At 43.0% G+C, this 17346-nt stretch overlaps 1 protein-coding gene across 3 annotated transcripts in view; it reads right to left on the reverse strand.

Annotated features, from left to right (window-relative positions):
- LOC119030939 (protocadherin Fat 3) overlaps positions 1–17346 on the reverse strand; it is a 78477-nt gene that overhangs the window by 32846 nt on the left and 28285 nt on the right. For all 3 annotated transcript variants that reach the window (XM_037118929.1, XM_037118928.1, XM_037118930.1), the window contains exons 10-27: positions 15510–15581; positions 12831–12967; positions 11977–12252; positions 10757–10967; positions 10371–10585; positions 10006–10164; positions 9041–9162; positions 8695–8877; positions 8474–8588; positions 8090–8371; positions 7626–7976; positions 6854–7027; positions 6239–6769; positions 4264–4628; positions 3307–3460; positions 2567–2674; positions 1296–1479; positions 743–963 (exon numbers count right to left, since the gene is read on the reverse strand). In XM_037118929.1, the coding sequence (XP_036974824.1) occupies positions 743–963; positions 1296–1479; positions 2567–2674; positions 3307–3460; positions 4264–4628; positions 6239–6769; positions 6854–7027; positions 7626–7976; positions 8090–8371; positions 8474–8588; positions 8695–8877; positions 9041–9162; positions 10006–10164; positions 10371–10585; positions 10757–10967; positions 11977–12252; positions 12831–12967; positions 15510–15581 (3860 nt within the window). The remainder of the gene's footprint in view (positions 1–742; positions 964–1295; positions 1480–2566; positions 2675–3306; positions 3461–4263; positions 4629–6238; positions 6770–6853; positions 7028–7625; positions 7977–8089; positions 8372–8473; positions 8589–8694; positions 8878–9040; positions 9163–10005; positions 10165–10370; positions 10586–10756; positions 10968–11976; positions 12253–12830; positions 12968–15509; positions 15582–17346) is intronic.

Here is a 17346-nt window from a genome sequence, read left to right on the forward strand (position 1 = left end):
GTTAAGGTTTGGACCATTGTTCTAGACAACAAAAATGTTATTAATAGATATCAATCAATAGATAAGTCGAGAAAATAGGGAATACATTAATCCATAATAATCATTAAAAAATCATCACAAATAGCTGCAACTCAACCAACTACAACTGCAAAATCCTGCCTTAAACTACAGCTTTTAGTTCAAATTTGTTCAAAACTGTCATAGTTACCTGCGGGAAGGATGTTATATTTTCACCTATGCCTGTTTGCTTGTTGGTTAGTTTTTATCAGCAGGACTACACAACAACTAGATGAAAAATGACAGAGTGACAGATTTGTGCATTTTTCAATATTTGTGTTAATTTTTCTGGGAACTATGTAGTTTTGGGCCGCTGGAATCAATGAATGAATACAATAGCGGCCTCTTGGGCTTTGGTGGAAGTATGTGCTGTACCGAGTGTCATTTTAGTTGTTTATCTGTCTGTTATTTAATTGTGTTTCCATTTTGACAACCATTTTGATTTGATGGATAAAACTGTTACTGTTAACAGATGGCTTTTAATCCCTGAAAAGCGGCGGGGGAGCTCATTTGAGAATATGTCTTAATTGAATGTATGTAAGATTTTAATCCGGTTAAACTTTTGCTTCTGAGAGCAGAGAAGGTGTTGGCAGGTCCATTAAAACTAAACCCACAGCTCAGTGGTGCAAAAATATGTTTTTTACGGTTGACTACTGCATGAAGTTAAATAGCGGAATGTACTGACCTCCAGCACATCTACCAGCGACAGACGTGCCTCGCTGTAGAGGGAGTAGGTGATCCTCCCGTTGGTCCCAGCATCAGGATCAGTGGCTTGGATCTGTGTGACCAGAGAACCTTTGGCAACGTTCGCTTTAATGCTCATACGGTACTCCACAGCTCTGAAGCGAGGGGCGTTGTCGTTCTCATCGGCAAGAACCACTCGCACCGTGCAAAACGATGCACGACCTGAAAGAATAACAGAAGAAAAACACACATGCCTGGATTCATGGAGTGTCTGCAGTTCAAAAACAAAAATGGCTTATTCTGCTCTCGTTCTGGATGGCAAGATGTAATGCATCTGTAAAGTGAATATGCTTTAATATTCATAGATATTCAGGAGAGTGGGATCTTATCATACCTAAGCTATCATCTAACACCTACAGTACATTAACCAGAAACAGTGCCCACTCATGCATTAATGTTAGCTAAATGTTTGACTTAGGGGCACAGGAAGTCTTATATCAGCTGATTTAAAGATGTTTTTTTTTTTCCAGCCTGGTCAGGGTCAGAAACATTACCTCCTCCATCCAGGGCCATAACGGTCAGCACCATGTCCTTGTTGAGAGGATTTTCTCGGTCTAATTTCTGAAGAGTGGTGATGACTCCATCTGCATCGATGGTGAATTGAGTTTTCCCAAGGTCGTTGATGAAGGAATAGGTGATCTGACCAAACAGGCCGGAGTCCTCGTCCGTTGCCCGAACCTGGAAGTCCAGGCAGATATTCAGCAAATGATGTCAGATTGGTCATTATGAGGTCCTTCAGCACCACTCTTTAGGGATGGTGGCCAACCCAATGCATCAAAATTTGACAACCTGTGAAAGAGCCTCAACAATCAACAACCATTTTCTAGAATTGTCTACGTTATCATGTTTTTACCTGTGTCTGTTTGTTGGCAGTTTGGTTGGTTTGTCAGCAGGATTACAGAACAACTACAGAACAGAGTTTGTTGACTTTGGGTGCAGATCTGGGTAAATGGACCGATCCAGGACATGTGTGTCACTTTCTTTAACATTGCAGGATAGGGTGTTTTTCGTTTTTTTGAAATTCATTTCTCAGGGAATAATGTTTGATGAAGAATTCCGCTTTAATATGATGCCTGGTACCTATGAGTGAAAACATTTAATGCAGAGCCTAATAAAAATCTGGATCTAGCAGATTTAAACAAGCTGTATTCAATATCAGATTAGACTTGATTGAATAAAAGGGGACTGTGGGGTATTGGCGGAGGTATGTGCTCTGCTGAGTCCCCTTTCTAGTTGGTTATGTATTTAATGTCATTTAATGACAAAGCTTATTCCATTACCATCCTTTAAGTCTGGTATAATTTAGTTTTAAATAATAAGTTCAAATCATTTGTGTTATATTTATATGTGGCACCAACCAGGGTCATGTTGACCTGAATATAAATGATTTGAAATAACCCACAGTCATTCGACATTTTTTAATCTGTGTCGGCTGCATCTGTGTCTGACAGATTGCCCCTACCCCCCCGATAGTGTGCGATATTTAAATTAGGAACCATGGCAAACATGACCTCAATAAACAGCTCCATCTATTAAAACTGCATAGACGGGATTAGGCCTTTGACTGAGTTCCCCCAGGACGCTAATGGTATTTTTAAAAAGCACTAATTACAACAGAAACAAATCTACTGACAAAGTCATGATGAACTGCACTGAGAAAACAAGGCACCCAGTGAGATCTGACAAAAAGTTTACCTCAGGGGTCTGCGTCCACCACAGTCGGCAGGAAAAAGTCTCAAAGTGAGTAGTGAAAAGGCAAACTGACCTGAATGACCTTTGACCCTGGAGGGGCATTTTCTTGGACTTCAGCCAGGTAGAACCTCTGGCTGAACACCGGGCTGTACAGGTTCGCTCCCAGCACGCGTACAACCACCTGGGGATCACCATCATAGTTATTATCGCCGTCCCGCCATCATCATTCTCATGTTTGCTGACATTTCGTTAATGCCGTCACAATAATTAACAGTGGCAGATTTGTCAAACACGATAACATCAACGCGGCATATGGCCGGGCGGTAAGAGCATCCGCCTTGTGACAAAAGGGTGATTGATGCGGCTGCGAACACGTTGGTCTCTGACAAACTGCTGTGGGGGTACGTGGTGTTCTCGTCGCGTCGGGAGAAGAGGAGCATGAGAATTGCACGACATGTTATTGCTACGACACATAATGTGGACAATCAGAGATGTGGGATATCGGAGTCCCACTTGTAATTACCGCTAAAAGACAGATGTGAACATTTCTTTCCAGCTGGCAGCTCATCCTCACAGTAAATCCGATATGGCACGAACACACATTAACCTCCAACTGCAGAGGTGCTCTGCAAAGCAGCCAGTGGTAGAGAAAACGGCAGTCGCGTTGGACAGCTGCGAACGCGTGGAACAAATTTGAAGCGAGTGGCTGCCAAAGAAGGTCACGCGGCTCGCTGTACATAAACACCACAAGGGTTATAAAAGAGCAAATCAGTTGACAGAACTAAATCGCAACTGGCGAGGAAGTTGTCTCACCTGAGCAGTGTTGGTGAAGACTCCGTCTGACACCGACACATTGAGTTGATACGAGAGTTTCATGCCCTGTCGCCTCTTGTTAGACAGACTGAGCACCCCTGTATCTGGCTCCATCATAAAAGTCATTCTCTCATTCCCAGAGAGAATACTGTACCTGAGGGAGGGAAAAAAAAACAAAAAAACAAGAGTTCAGCGTCGATATGTTGCAAAACAGTATTTTGCTTGGAAAGTGCTGGAAACACAAGTATGTGCTTTTCTTGAGCTGTCCTGAGACAAAACCACTTGAACACTTGAGGGAAGGACACGTTAAAAAATTAGGAGCGTCAATAGCTACAATCTTCACAACCAAAGCACAAAAACATAAGAGAGTCCATGTACGCATGTGTGCTTGGAAGGAAATCCCGTGAGTAATTATAATGACAAACTTCTTTAACATTATGACTCCAGCCTTTCCAAATATTCTGATTGAAGCCCACTGTCAATAAGTCATATGTTGACATGCTAGCTTTCTCAATGTTTGGACAAAGTCTCTCTGCATTTCTGAAAAATTCTATCATTATTTTGAGATATTAAGTCATTTTGAAGGTGTATGTCATTATCTTGAGATATTGTCATTATTTTGAGATACTCATAATGTTGAGACAAGGTCACTGTTTTGATATACTAAGTCATTATATTCAGATACTGTGTCACCACATTAAGATACTTTGTCATTTTATTTAGAGCACGATTCTCTTCATAATGACTTACAGGACCTTATTTTAAATCACATTCCTGGAAATGTGCTTCCACAAAAACTAGACTGGTATGGAATGAGGAATGATAAACAACATGAACTGAAAGGTTCAGACAAATTCAACTCAACGTTCAGTTGGCAACCGTGTACAAACGTATCATCACTGCCACAAAACATCACAAAGAAAACACCCACAACTCTCCGAAAAGCCTTTTTCTCACCTCAGCCTTTGTGCGTCACAGATGTCAGCATCCGACGCCTGAACACAAGTCACAAAGTGTCCCCTGGGAGCCAGCTCGCTGACAAAGGCCTCGTACAGCGCTTGGCTGAAATTGGGTGGGTTGTCGTTCGTGTCAGTTACAGTCACGGTGACACTAACATCACTGCTGAGGGCAGGGTCTCCGCTGTCTGTCACTCTGACAATGAAGTTGTACCGCTGGGTGAGCTCATAGTCGAGCAGGCGAGCCGTGAATATCAGGCCGCTGTTTATGTCGATGAGGAAGTAGTCTGTGCTGTTGTAGACGTCAGGGAGGATCTGGTAACTCACAATGGCGTTCTTCTCTGAGTCTTGGTCCTGGGCAAACAGCTACGAGGAGAGTAACATTAAGTTATGTACTTGTTCATGCATTATTCAGGAGAAAGTCTGAATTGTTTGCGCCGGACGTAGCTACAGTGCCCCACGGTGAGTCCAAATGAAAAAGGAAATGAAGTTGTAGGTTCCACTGAGACGATGTTAGGGCACAATTCTATCTAAAACTGCATCAAAGCGCTGTAAAGCTTCAGGCAGGATCATTTTGTGCGACACTTTGCAAACAAAAAGCGTACCCGTACCGTGTATGCAAGCGCTGCCAGATTATAAGGACTGCAGATCAATTAATAGTAAACACAGCTCTATGGCGCAAGTGTGTATAACAGTGGTCGGAACATACTGACCTCCAGGTTATAAATACAAGCACATGATTGAGTGAAAATAATTTTAGTAGATAACTGTGACAATGAAGGATGCAAAACTCTTTTACTGTCGGTTCGATCGACTTCTCTGAATTGCGATGTCAAGTGTGATTTGCATGTGAGAAAACTAGTCGACGCCATGGCTTCCTATTAAACTGCTAAACCCAAAAATAAACAAGAAAACAAAATGAATCTTTTTTTTTTATGTTTAGCACAAACACACAGCTTCTGTCTTGTGTAGGTGACAAAAATCTTATATTCTAAATGTTAACCTCTCGGTTGGGTATAATAATTAATCATTAAAGTTTGATACATTTATGGTTAATTCCATTTTAGTTAATACTTTTTTTCGCAGTTAACAAACAAGGAAATGTTTTATGCTGAAAAGTGAAACAACTATTAACTCAAGTTTAACTAAATATAAATGTATTGCTGCTGGTTATTGTGCATGTATTGTGTTTGTGTACATGTTTGAGTGTTACCCACATTTACATTTTAAAAATTGTGTAATTAGATTGCATGTACATTGTCAAGGACTACTTGATAATATTTTTGATGGGATATAATTATGTTTCTCCATCATAACCAACTAATGAAAATCATGTTGATGTTTTTGTGAGAGTAATATGATTTGCCTGACCAAATTTGCAAAAAAAAAAAGAAAAAAAAAGCATTTAATGTGCATTGGAAACATTTTGAGATGTTTAAAAAAAGAATAAAAACATTTGTGGGACTCTCAGTTTTGTGGCTGCAACCATGGAATATTAATTACACAATTTGTATTCAGTAACTCAAACATTTCAAAGTCATCTGACCCAACACCGCGCTACTGGAAGGTGATATGCCAGAGGCCCAACACTGAACACACCTAAAGTGTATTTTTAGGCATAATAAACATTCACCTGATCTAATAATTTAACATTTCCCTCCTATTTCTTCAATACTATAGTCAAACAAGGCCATTAACCTGTCTTGATGACTGGATAAATCTGGTTATATAAATCAATGCAGTCAGTACTTTGGATTCTAAGAATGCAAACATCTTTCTCACTCTGACAACAGTACTGGTCTATTACTCACTGAAGGTCAAGAGCTTCCACTGGGAAATTTCTAGGGAAATATCGCACCTATCTTCTCATGAATAAATTATTTGGCATCTGAAAATTCACACGCAACGCTGCCGAAGTGAGTCACAATGATTTGGTTAAAGTACACACTGGACTGACTCAGTAAACAAACACACACCTGTAGGACGGTCGTTCCAATCATGGAGTTCTCAGCCAGCACAGACGAATACGAGGTGTTCTGGAACAGCGGCGGGTTATCGTTCACATCCAGCACCACGATGTCCACATCGACCTCCGACTTCGCTCCGGTCAGCGTGTCTGTGGCCTTCACTGTTAGCCGGTAGTACTGCGTGGTCTCGTAGTCCAGCGGGTAAATCACGCTGATGATTCCCGTGTCGAAGCCAATGTCAAACTGGAAGGTGGGGTCTCCGTCGGCGATGGTGAAGATGACGCTCTGGCCTTCGGGGCTGGTGGCGTTGATGCACAGGACTGAGGTGGAGATGGCCGCGTCCTCTCTGACGGTGACGCCGTAGAAGGGCTTGTCAAACACCGGCATAGCTTTATTTACTACGGTGACGGGCAGCTCCACGGTGCTGGACAGAGAGGGGAAGCCGCTGTCTGAGGCCACGAGGACCAGCTTGTACTCTGCGTTAGACAGGTCGACCTCAAAGGCTCTCTTCAAGGTCAGCTCTCCTGTCAAAGGGTTCACCTGCACGGAAAGTGTAAATTACGTAAGTATGTACAAACTGTATGAACACTGAGAATATTTAAGAGCAGGAAATGATGAGCTTACCTGAAAGTTTCTGTGCGGCACCTTGAGGCTGTATGTCACTTCTCCGTTCAGACCGAAGTCCTGGTCAATGGCTGAGACCTGAAATATAGGCGATCCTGGATCTGCCTCCACCTGCACTGCAGCGTAGTAGGGGAGGTTCACAAACTCTGGAGCGTTGTCGTTTACATCCTCCACCTGAGAAGAAAAGGACGGTTGTGTTAACAAATTGGGCTCGTTCATTCACCGGGCTCATTGAAAAGATTAAAAAAAAATAGACTTCACACAGTAAACAACGAATGAAGATGAACTGTGCCGCACATCACTGAATCTAAGTTGAAATTTCCTGTAAAATGTCTCCTTGTGTAGCTTACTATAAAGCATAACATTCTCCCTCGGCTTGCTCCAAACTTCTGTTGAAGCCACTTTGCATCATACACACTGAATTATTCAAAACATCATGGTTATTAAAGCTGGACCCCTTCTAAAGTTAAAAAAATAAGAAATAATAATAAAAACTCTATGCTCAAACAAAACACTTCTGCATGGGATCTGGAAAACTTCACATCTTCATTCGGCTTTTGCAAATTGCCAAAATGAGACACGCAAAAATATAAACGGGCGTGAATGACCTGAAACAAAATATTAAGATTGTTTGTTACTTAACAGACTAAAATGAGGAGACGTGCACAGAAAGCAATGAGTAAACATCAGTCAACGTCATGCTGTCAGTGTAAGTGGAAACTAAGACAAAAAACACACTAAACGCCCTGAAAACACACTTTTACACACCCACCTGAACTTGCACAGTCACCCTGGCAACCCTCAGTATCTCATCTTCTCTGCTGACCTCCACCACCAGCTCGTAACTACTTTTCTCCTCCCGGTCGAAAGCTACGCCTGTGGTAAGAACGACTCCACAGGTGGGTCTAATGGTGAAACGCCCGCCGGGGTTCAGCAGGGTGTATTTGAGCGGCTCGTTGAGGCGGTGGCCGACGGTGTTGACCACAGTCACCAGAGTGATGTTGGGCACGTTCTCTGGGATGGAGGCGGTATAGACCGGGAGGGTGAAGAGCAGGCCGCTGTCTATGGCTTCTCTGACGAGCACTGTGACCAACGCCATGCTGGAGAAACGTCCATCCCATACCTCAACACAAACAAAAAAAACAAAGGTCTTTACAGGCAGTGTTTAGAGAGAAAGGCTGATGCACTGGGCTGTGATTCCAGCTTGGAGAAAATGTGTCGTGCCCAGTTTCTCACCTTTACATTAAAGCGGTACCGGTCTTTATTGAGGTTCTCATTAACGACGGTCACAACTCCAGTGTAGCGATTCACGGAGAAGTTCTCCACGTTGCTGTCCACCAGGGAGTAAAGCAGCTGCGGGGTGATGGACTTGTCAGGGTTCAGGGCGGGGTCGGAGGTCATGTCGGGATCTGAAGCCTCGACCCGGAGGACCTCCACTCCCACGTAGGTCGGCAGGAGGAGCACTGTTTCGTAAATGTCCTGTGATAACTTTGGAGGCGAGTCATTGATGTTGATCACCTGAGACGGTAAAAATATGCACAAAAGGTAACATAGGAATCAAAGTGAGTCCAGAAATGATTTGTGAGGCAGTGGAACCTGATTCTTGTGTTATTTACTTGCCTTTATGAGCACCTCTGCTGGGCTCTCAGCACTTCGAGGAGGCTGTCCACTGTCTCGAACATGAACCCGGAAGAAGAACTCAGTGAAGGTCTCATAGTCCAGACTGGCAATTGTTCTAAAATGTAAGAGCCATTGCAATAAGAGGAAGCACATGTTTTCATCAAGAAACAATGACGTGAATGAGACATCATCAGTATTGATGTAGTCAGTGTGGGTTCTACCGAATCGATCCGGTCCCGGAGTCCACACTGAAAAACATACGGGCAGTCTCGTCTAAGATCTGGAACACTAACAGCGAGTTGTGATTGCGGTCCCTGTCGGTCGCCCTGATGACCAGAGGGTTTCCATCCTCTCCCAGGACCACACTGTTGACAGGAGCCGCCTCACTGATTGCTCCCACATACCTGTTGAGGTTAAAAAAATAAAAAAAATAAATAAAAGGACGCTGCTGTAAAAGAGGAAAGCTACACTTGATTCACTCCAGAAGATTACACGTCGTCAGCACTCGACACGGCTCGGCGAGCATGTCGGGGCCAAAAGCTCCACTCTTATGACCGGAGCTGATACCTGATTTGTTGGAAGACAGGTGGACTATCATTGACGTCCCCCACCTGGACGATGACAGTGGTGCTGGCCTCCACTCCAGCCATGCTCAGGGCATGCACCACCAGGAAATAGGATGTTTTTTGCTGCCAAAGCAAAGAAATGCAAAGTGTAAAACCAACCGAAAACACAAAATTCAATTAAATTCTAAACATTCTGATTAATGATTTAAAGGGTGATTCCACCCATTTTACACATTAAAGTGTGTTTACAGGTGTTGGAGGGGTGATGTAAGACTGCAGTTGTTCATTTATTTTTTATAAATTGCCTCCAGTGATGTCACTCAGTGGGTATGTTGCATTGTGGGCAATGTAGGTGCCACGTTTTGAAAGGCAGTCCACAGCATGGACTGAGTTCAAAAGAGAAAAAAAAATATTAAAAAATGGATGAATATATGGATGTATATTGCTGCTGCATGGTTGCTGCATTTTTCAACTGTGGATGTATGAGCTCATTTTGACTACTCTATATACTGTCAGTAGTTTAATCCACAGCAGTGCATCGCATTCTATAAGGTCAGCGTGAGTTTGCAGTGCTGCCGTACCGTGAGAGCCATGGATCTCCTAACTTCAAAACTTCAAAACTCGAACTTTTTAATTCTCTCCACTCGGAAAAAACAGCTTGTTTTCATTTTTATGATAATGCACTTTCCTGCTCATACAGGAGGGTTTTTAATAGTTAATAGAGAATTTACTGAACTGACAGACTGATGTAGTGGAGTTAAAATACAATATTTGCCTGTAAGATGTTGCGTGCATTTCCATACAAGGTTGCATAAAATGGACGTCAAGTGGAGAACAGGCACCTCAACTTTGAATGTAATTACGCTACTTGAGTAAATGTATATGAGAGGAGGCATTCGACTCAGCGCTGAGCCCTGACAGATGGTATGATATTGCATGCCCACTTCTTGAAAAGGATTAACAAACCTCAAAGTCAAGTAGTTTGCGTGTGCTGATCACCCCGGTGTGGTGGTTGATGAAGAAACAGTGTTCCTCGTTGCCCCGGGTGATGTCATATATGAGTGCTGAGCGGCTGAGGGCGCTGACGGTGGTCACGTGCGTTCCAACAGTGCTGTTTTCCATTATCTGCAAACACGGAGACGGCGGCATTGAAAATTTCCGCCTCTTTGTTGAGTTATGTGCGTGATTAAATTCACGATATTCACCTACTGTATATCTGTCTAGAGATTTACCATCCATCCCTCCTTACCACCTCCCTGCCTTTCTTTATTACAGCTATTTCTTCCTCCTCCCCGCACCTCTCCCACACGCATCTCTCTCTCTTTTTTTACCTCAGCCTGGTATTCCTTCTCAGAGAATTTGGGCTTGGAGAAGTCGGAGAGTATCAGGGAGATGCGGACCGATGCCGTGGCCATTAACGGAGGAAATCCACTGTCCGTGACACGCACAGTGAGGGTGTAAAAGCCCACAGAGGTGAGGTCCAGATCGCTGGCAATGAAGATAAGGCCGGTGGCATTATCAATGCCGAACACACCGGCAGTGTTACCTGAAAGGTAGCAGAAAGGTTACAGACATCATTACTGGAAAATGGGAATCCCAATTTGCTCTCCTCTGACAAAGCATTTAAAAGCCAGTCACATCTCAAGCCCCCATTTAAAACACAAGATAATAGAGCCATAAAACTAATAAATGTCTTTGTTTTCAGATAAAATCACACCTGCTTCCATCGTATAGGTGAGCTGCCCGTTAATCCCATTGTCTTTGTCTAAGGCTGTCACTTGCACTACAGACGTGCCCCTGGGAGACGATTCGTAGGCCACAGCATCGTAAACTGTGCTGGTGAAGTAGGGGATGTTATCATTGGAGTCCTCCACCGCCACCAGGATACGAGCCAGGTCACGGTTAAATGGGAACTCCTGATCCTTGACCTGGGGCGAGATGAGAGATGAATATGCGATGAGACAGAATATTAGAGAGATGAGTATTAATTTTGGAATATGCTTCCAGGTGAGCTTAAAACTTCGGCAAAGACTTCATTTCTTTTTTTTTTTTTTTTTCCCCCATGACGCGAATGTTGAGCGACCAGTCGTGTTGACATTAACTTGACTCAGATTTTTAGACTTAATGAGCTGTATTTGTTGATGTGTGCTTGTGGATTTTGTCTGTATAATTGTCAGTGTGATGCAGACTTTGTAATTGTGCTGCATGTAAATGGTTTTTTTGGGTCTGGTGACTCTCCTGTGTAACTCCCCCGAGACTGTAGATGGAAATTAGCTCCTGGCTACATCTGTCATAATAATCTGTTCTCAATTTGGGATTAAAGGGAAAGTTCACTCTGAAAATCAAAACTACAACATAAAACTTTGAAAAAGCAAAAACAGAAATCAAGACCCGGTTACTCGAGATAATCCAAAGACTTTGTTTCATGTAGGAAGGAACTATTTACACCAAGCAGCCGTGTCACCACCAGACGGAAGCGTGCATTTACTCATGGACGAAAGGCGAGAGTCGTCAACATTAATGGCATCCTCCTTGGCTGAGATTTAACTTTAGCTTAGTCAGCTAGCCTCTAGTCAGTATATGCATGCTTCCTTCTGCACGGTGATGCGGTTGCTGGGTGTAGTCAGTAGAAAGAAAAATCTACCCATCTAGTTCAATTATATTTGAAAGAGGGCAGACACCTCGTCAACCAATATCTCCAAACTCCAACATGCTATAAATATTTTAGTTTTGCGCTGACCTGTCCCTTTCATTTTTTATTTTTTGGAGCATGGTCCTCATTTCATGAAATGTAACAATAATATGGAGAGCATTGCTGGAGGAGATGAATTAAAGAAATTGTTTTAAAACAAGCGAGGCATGCACAGCTGCCAGGAGGAGCACAACCGCCAAGGCAGCACAGGCGGAAACATATTTCCTCCTCGTCTCCCTCATTACCATGATAGTGAGGATGTGCTGTGTCCTGGCCTCGTAGTCCAGCCTGTCTGCGGTGTAGACGACCCCCGTGCCGGGATTGACCCGGAACAGTCTCATGCTGGCCGGGTCTACGCTGCCATAGATGGAGAAGCTGAGGCGGGCACGCTCGTCCATGTCTGAGGCTCTAACCCGCAGCAGCTCCATGTCGACCGGCACGTCCTCCGAGACGCTGACATCATAAGCCGGCTGTGAGAAGACTGGGGGGTTGTCGTTGCTGTCTTGGATGCGGATGAACACCTGAGCGACAAAGAGACAGGAGCGGAGTCTGAAAAGTCAAAGGCAGGCACGGAGTAGAAGTGCGCTCAGTGTATTATCCCTTCAGATAAAAGCCTTGGCAGAGAGCTAGCTTTGGTGACTGATTATATATAAGGGTGGTGGTACCCTTAGAATTTCCACTTAAAAGGTGGAGATATTTACACTACACCTCTATAGAATGATGACAGTACAGGGGACAGGGTGTTTTCCAAGAGGGATGTGGGCAATTTCTTCCATCTATAGGAACACTTGACCTTTATTTCCCCTAGCTAATCCCATTAATCCACTGATATCAAGGATTTCCCTTACAAGGCAGACCTAGTGGGCCAAGCCAAGACAGCGGGAGCGCAGGAAATGTCAAAGACGGCGCAACAAAAAGCATATTTCATAGTCAGCGAGAGATAATTTCACCAAAAAAGGGAGTGCGAGCGTAGGAAGGGAGGAACGCTGTGAGTAAACAGCTCCCCCAGGAAGAGGTAACAATAATTTGATTTGATGTGGCTCTGAAGTGATGCGAGAAGTGGCGCCGGTGCGTAACAAATCACGAGTGTGTCCTGTACCTGCGCCGTAGCGAAGTTGGTCCCATCTGTCACCTGCACAGTCATGTTGTACACAGACTGCACCTCAGCATCCAGGGGCTTGGCCACCACTAGAGTCCCCACCCCCACCTGAAGGTCAAACTGCATGTCAAAGCTCCCTGCAATCACACACACACACACGCAGTTCACACAGAGTTTCCGTCATTTAATATTCACTTTGCGTGCTAAACTCAGGTGCTCTAAGTTATTACTGTGTAATTGTTTTGGCCAGGTGCCTGCGTCTGGAGCTGGAGGGTCTGTGAAATAAAAAAAAAAAAAAAGAAACTGAAATGCAATGCAATGTAGCACCGAACCCACTTGGCAGCCGGAGAGCTGTTAACAGCCACACAAACATCTGTCTTATCACTCCGAAACACAACCCATCTCGGAGATCAAAAAAGAAAGAAAAAACCCGCACAGCCGGGTCTTTTCCACGGGCGGTGAGTGTACAGTTTAGAGGCTTAATGTTTGATTAGAGCGGGGGAGAGGATTGATACGTGTTAGGTATTCAGTGCCATCCTTCGTCTCATTCCAGTTTCTCTCTCGAGATATCTGGGAGCCTGAGCTCTCCTCAGCATATGAATACTGATTGGGCATTTTTCACGGGCCCACTGATGCGTGTTGAGTCGGAGCAAACCACGGGGATTCGGGGTTTTTTTCCTCTCTTTTTCCTTTTTTTTCCCCTTGCTGTTTCTTTTTTTTTTCCAGAGGAGAGGGTTGGTCAATATTACCCCGCAATCTCACAGCTTCAAGAAAAAAAAAAAAAAAAAAAAACAGAAATCACACTCTGTTGTCTCAAATTGAAAGAGGTACCATTTATTTCCTGTCTGTCAGAGGCGCCTCGAGGGGGTCTGATCAGCAGTTAGTTCCAGTATTTTTGGTAGCAGTTTGTATTTTGCACACATACAACGCTACAAAAAGCTGAACAGCTGAGTTAGACAGTGTGGTAGTTTTGAGAAATGTATGGACAGACATTTTTTTAAATTAATGTTCTGTTGAAAAGCTAAAGGCCTGTGGAGTTTTGGATTATTACCGGTGCTGTGGAGCAGTTCTTTTGAGTGGGTGCATAAACTTCAACCCAAAAGATACAGAGATAAATTAAAACTGTATATCTCTAGAAGAGAAGTAATCGACCATTGCATTAACATTAGCAAAACAGTACCAGACTTTTTTTCTTTTCCCCAATTGCGACAAGCGATGTATGATGCGCATCGGGCCGATAAATTCTCATATTGGGTCATTTAAGATTAACAGTTATACATTGGCAATCGCTTAGAATTATAGGTTACAGATTTAGCCCGTAAAATGAGTTCAAATTGACCTAACAAACAAAACATTTACAAACAGCAATACAGTGGGTGTGTAGCGTGCTCCACTTAAGTTAGTTTGCAGTCTGTCAGTCAATAAACACAGAAAAGAAGAAGAAGAAGAAGAAGAAAAAGAGGAACAAGAATAAGGACAAGAACAAAAAGAACTACAACTGAGTTTTAACACAACAAGCAGCTAACACAGCAGCTTTTTTCAAAAATACAAAAGTGAAATCGGTATCAGCTGAAAAAAAAAGTCTCTCCACATCACAAATGTTGACAGCAACAATCAGTTGATTAATCGTTAGACAATGAGTCAATCAACTGAAAATCAATTTACCTTATGTTTTGATTATCAATTAATCCTTTCAGTCATTTCTCGCACACGTTAAATGTAAGAATTTGCTGCTTTTATTTGTCATTTGTGATAGTTCATGAGGAGTGGCTGGGTTTTCGGCTGTCGGTTAGACGAAAGAAGCAGTTCTTCAATCAATTTCATGACATTTCATAGACTGGAAGTTTCATTAATTCATCGGAAGAATTAGTGTCACATTAATCTATAATGAAAACTAGAAAGGCACTCAGCAGACTGCAAACCTCTGCCAAGGCCCAACAGTCCACTTTTTGCACTCACTCATAGAAACCAGCCACCTGAATACGCCAGTTTTCTTTCATCAAGATCCATGCATTACTGTCTGAGAAGTTAACACAAATGCCCAACCTGGCAATGCTACAGAGAGAGATGGAAAAGTTCCTGGATCCATCCTTTTATTCAATAATAATGGGGTCTATGCTAGGCTAGGCCCACCTTCCATCCAAGTTTTGTGGAAATCTGTCTATTTTGTCTGTAGTTTCAATCCTGCTGACAAAGCAACTATCCAATGAACCATCAAAAACTCGTCCTCCTGGGTGGAGTTAACAAACAGGAACTGCAGAACGATTGTCATGCAGAATCATAACAAAACTTAAGTGGCATCAATACCTTGACATCGCCAACTTTGTGAAACAAGTGATTCTGCAAATTAAACTACAACATGGGCTCGAGAGAACCCGTCCGCAGTTTGTTTATACACGACTGCATTCTCTTTTTTATTTTTATTTTTTTGAGGTCACAATTTCTGGTGGGTGATAGCGGCACAGCAGCTGAACTAAAGCTAGGAACTCGTCCTGCCTGGGCAGAGATTACGAACTGCCGGTGTTTGTGAGGAGTCCGGCGAGAATCCTTTTTTCAGGCTCAGATCAATCAACACTGCCTTCGGCTAAACAAGGCGCTGATACTCTAAACCGCGTTTTTCTGAATTTACCCCTGACCTGGGGCATTTAAGAGGTGTGGCAAAATTGGTTTTGACCAGACCTGTGTCAAGGGAGCAGTTTCTTCCACACGCATTCTGAGGGATGTAGAACATTTCTCTGGCCAGACGCCCGCCTGAACAGTGAGAGAGAGAGAAAAAAAGAAAGAGAAAAGAGATAATATTAATATTTAGGGAGTTAAGGATCTTTCTTTGATCAAAGGTCTGCATCATCTGCACACTGCACAGTCGACCTCTTGACGTCTCCCGCCATTATGTGAATTAAGAAATAATGTGAGTGGACTTCTCCTCGGAATACCTTGGCAGAGTGCGGGAAATGGGAATCGTTCGTGGCTGACACTGGAGTCGAGTTCTCAAAGTTTAGAAAAGATAATCACCAGGCTTTCACTTTTTTTGCGGAAAAAATACGTAAAATATTAATGAGCTCTTCCTGCACAATTACTCCTCTGATATCAACAGTGCGAGAGGAACAAGGGAAAAAAAAAATGCAGCGCATTTGCATTTTCTGTATCTTTGATATATGTCCCTGGATAAAAGAATAATCAACTAATAATCAACTCTTTTTCATATTAATATCTAAGTAGGGGAGCTGTAATCAGAACAGCTGAGTAGCACTCAATAATGAGCGATTCACTGATTATATTTTCAGAGACTTGAATCAAGGGGCAAGACGGAGCCAGTTGTAAACGGTATGGTATAGAACCAGACGGCTCCTTGAGAAGATTCATTGTTTCCACCGGAGCCCAAGCAGCAGCAGAAGACATTTTTTATTATCCTTTGTTTGCCAGCTGGCTTTTAGCAGAATAAACCACGGAGAAGTGAAATGTTTTATATGGACAATGCACTTTTGCCTGTCCACAATTAATCTCAATGACAGAAGGTGCCAGTGGCCTTTAGAGTTTTAACAAGCTAATTTGGATTATGACAAATATCCACAACGGTTACCCTTATAAAAGCTGTCGGAAGTACCTCTCCAGCACTGAGACGTAACAAAGACTGAAATATTGTTGTGTAGCTCCGTGAAGAAGGCTGCACTTTGAATCAAGTTTATACTGCAGGATGTGAAATATATCGCTACCTTGTTTTGCTCCTGGATCATCCAGGACAGGTCTGACCCGCAAAGACAAATAGCATTTCTCGAACGCATGTTCGTGATTGTCCAGCAAGCAGAAGGATTTATCAGTTCAATTAAAATCCGAACTGCTTCATCCCTCAAGGGCCACTTCAATCCCTTGTCCTCGCAATTGTTCATAAATCTGATGGGCTTTCTGAATAAAACCACAATTTCTTTTCAAACACATCAATTAAATCATTTCGATTGCAGCTTTAAAAGATGAATTCGCCTGAAAATGAAAGCGTTGTCATTATCTACCCAGCATGCCGACTAGATGGCGGGCGAAGCTGCGTGGTCCAAAAAACATTTGCGCTTCACATCGAAATAGTGTCACAGCGAACCACAAAAAAAAAAAAGAAGAAATAAAAAATAAAATGGCTAGACACAGCTCGTCAGTGCAGATTGATTTGAAAAGACATTGTTTTTACAGCCTTCTTAAAGCCGAAATCTTCACTGCAGCCGCTCAGCTAAAAGCGGTAGCGTGCCTCCCGTCTGAAGTGGGTTCACAAGCTGGACCTTGTGCTGAGGGTGTAAATAACATACACGGATTACGCTGGATGAGCTGTATGGACCCATTTCAAGTCCCCATCTAATTCGGTTATGTAGGAGAATGCTGCCAAGATGTTTTCCTGTGGAGCTCCAGAAATGTTTTATGGACTGCAAAACCTCACCCCCGACTATCAAGTGGCATGAGAGTGGGCAGATAATGGCTATTTTTCATTTTGGGGTGAACTTATCCTTTAAATGCAATCTCAATATATACGAAA

This window comes from Acanthopagrus latus, chromosome 13 (genome assembly GCF_904848185.1).
Source record: "Acanthopagrus latus isolate v.2019 chromosome 13, fAcaLat1.1, whole genome shotgun sequence".
NCBI lineage: Eukaryota > Metazoa > Chordata > Actinopteri > Spariformes > Sparidae > Acanthopagrus > Acanthopagrus latus.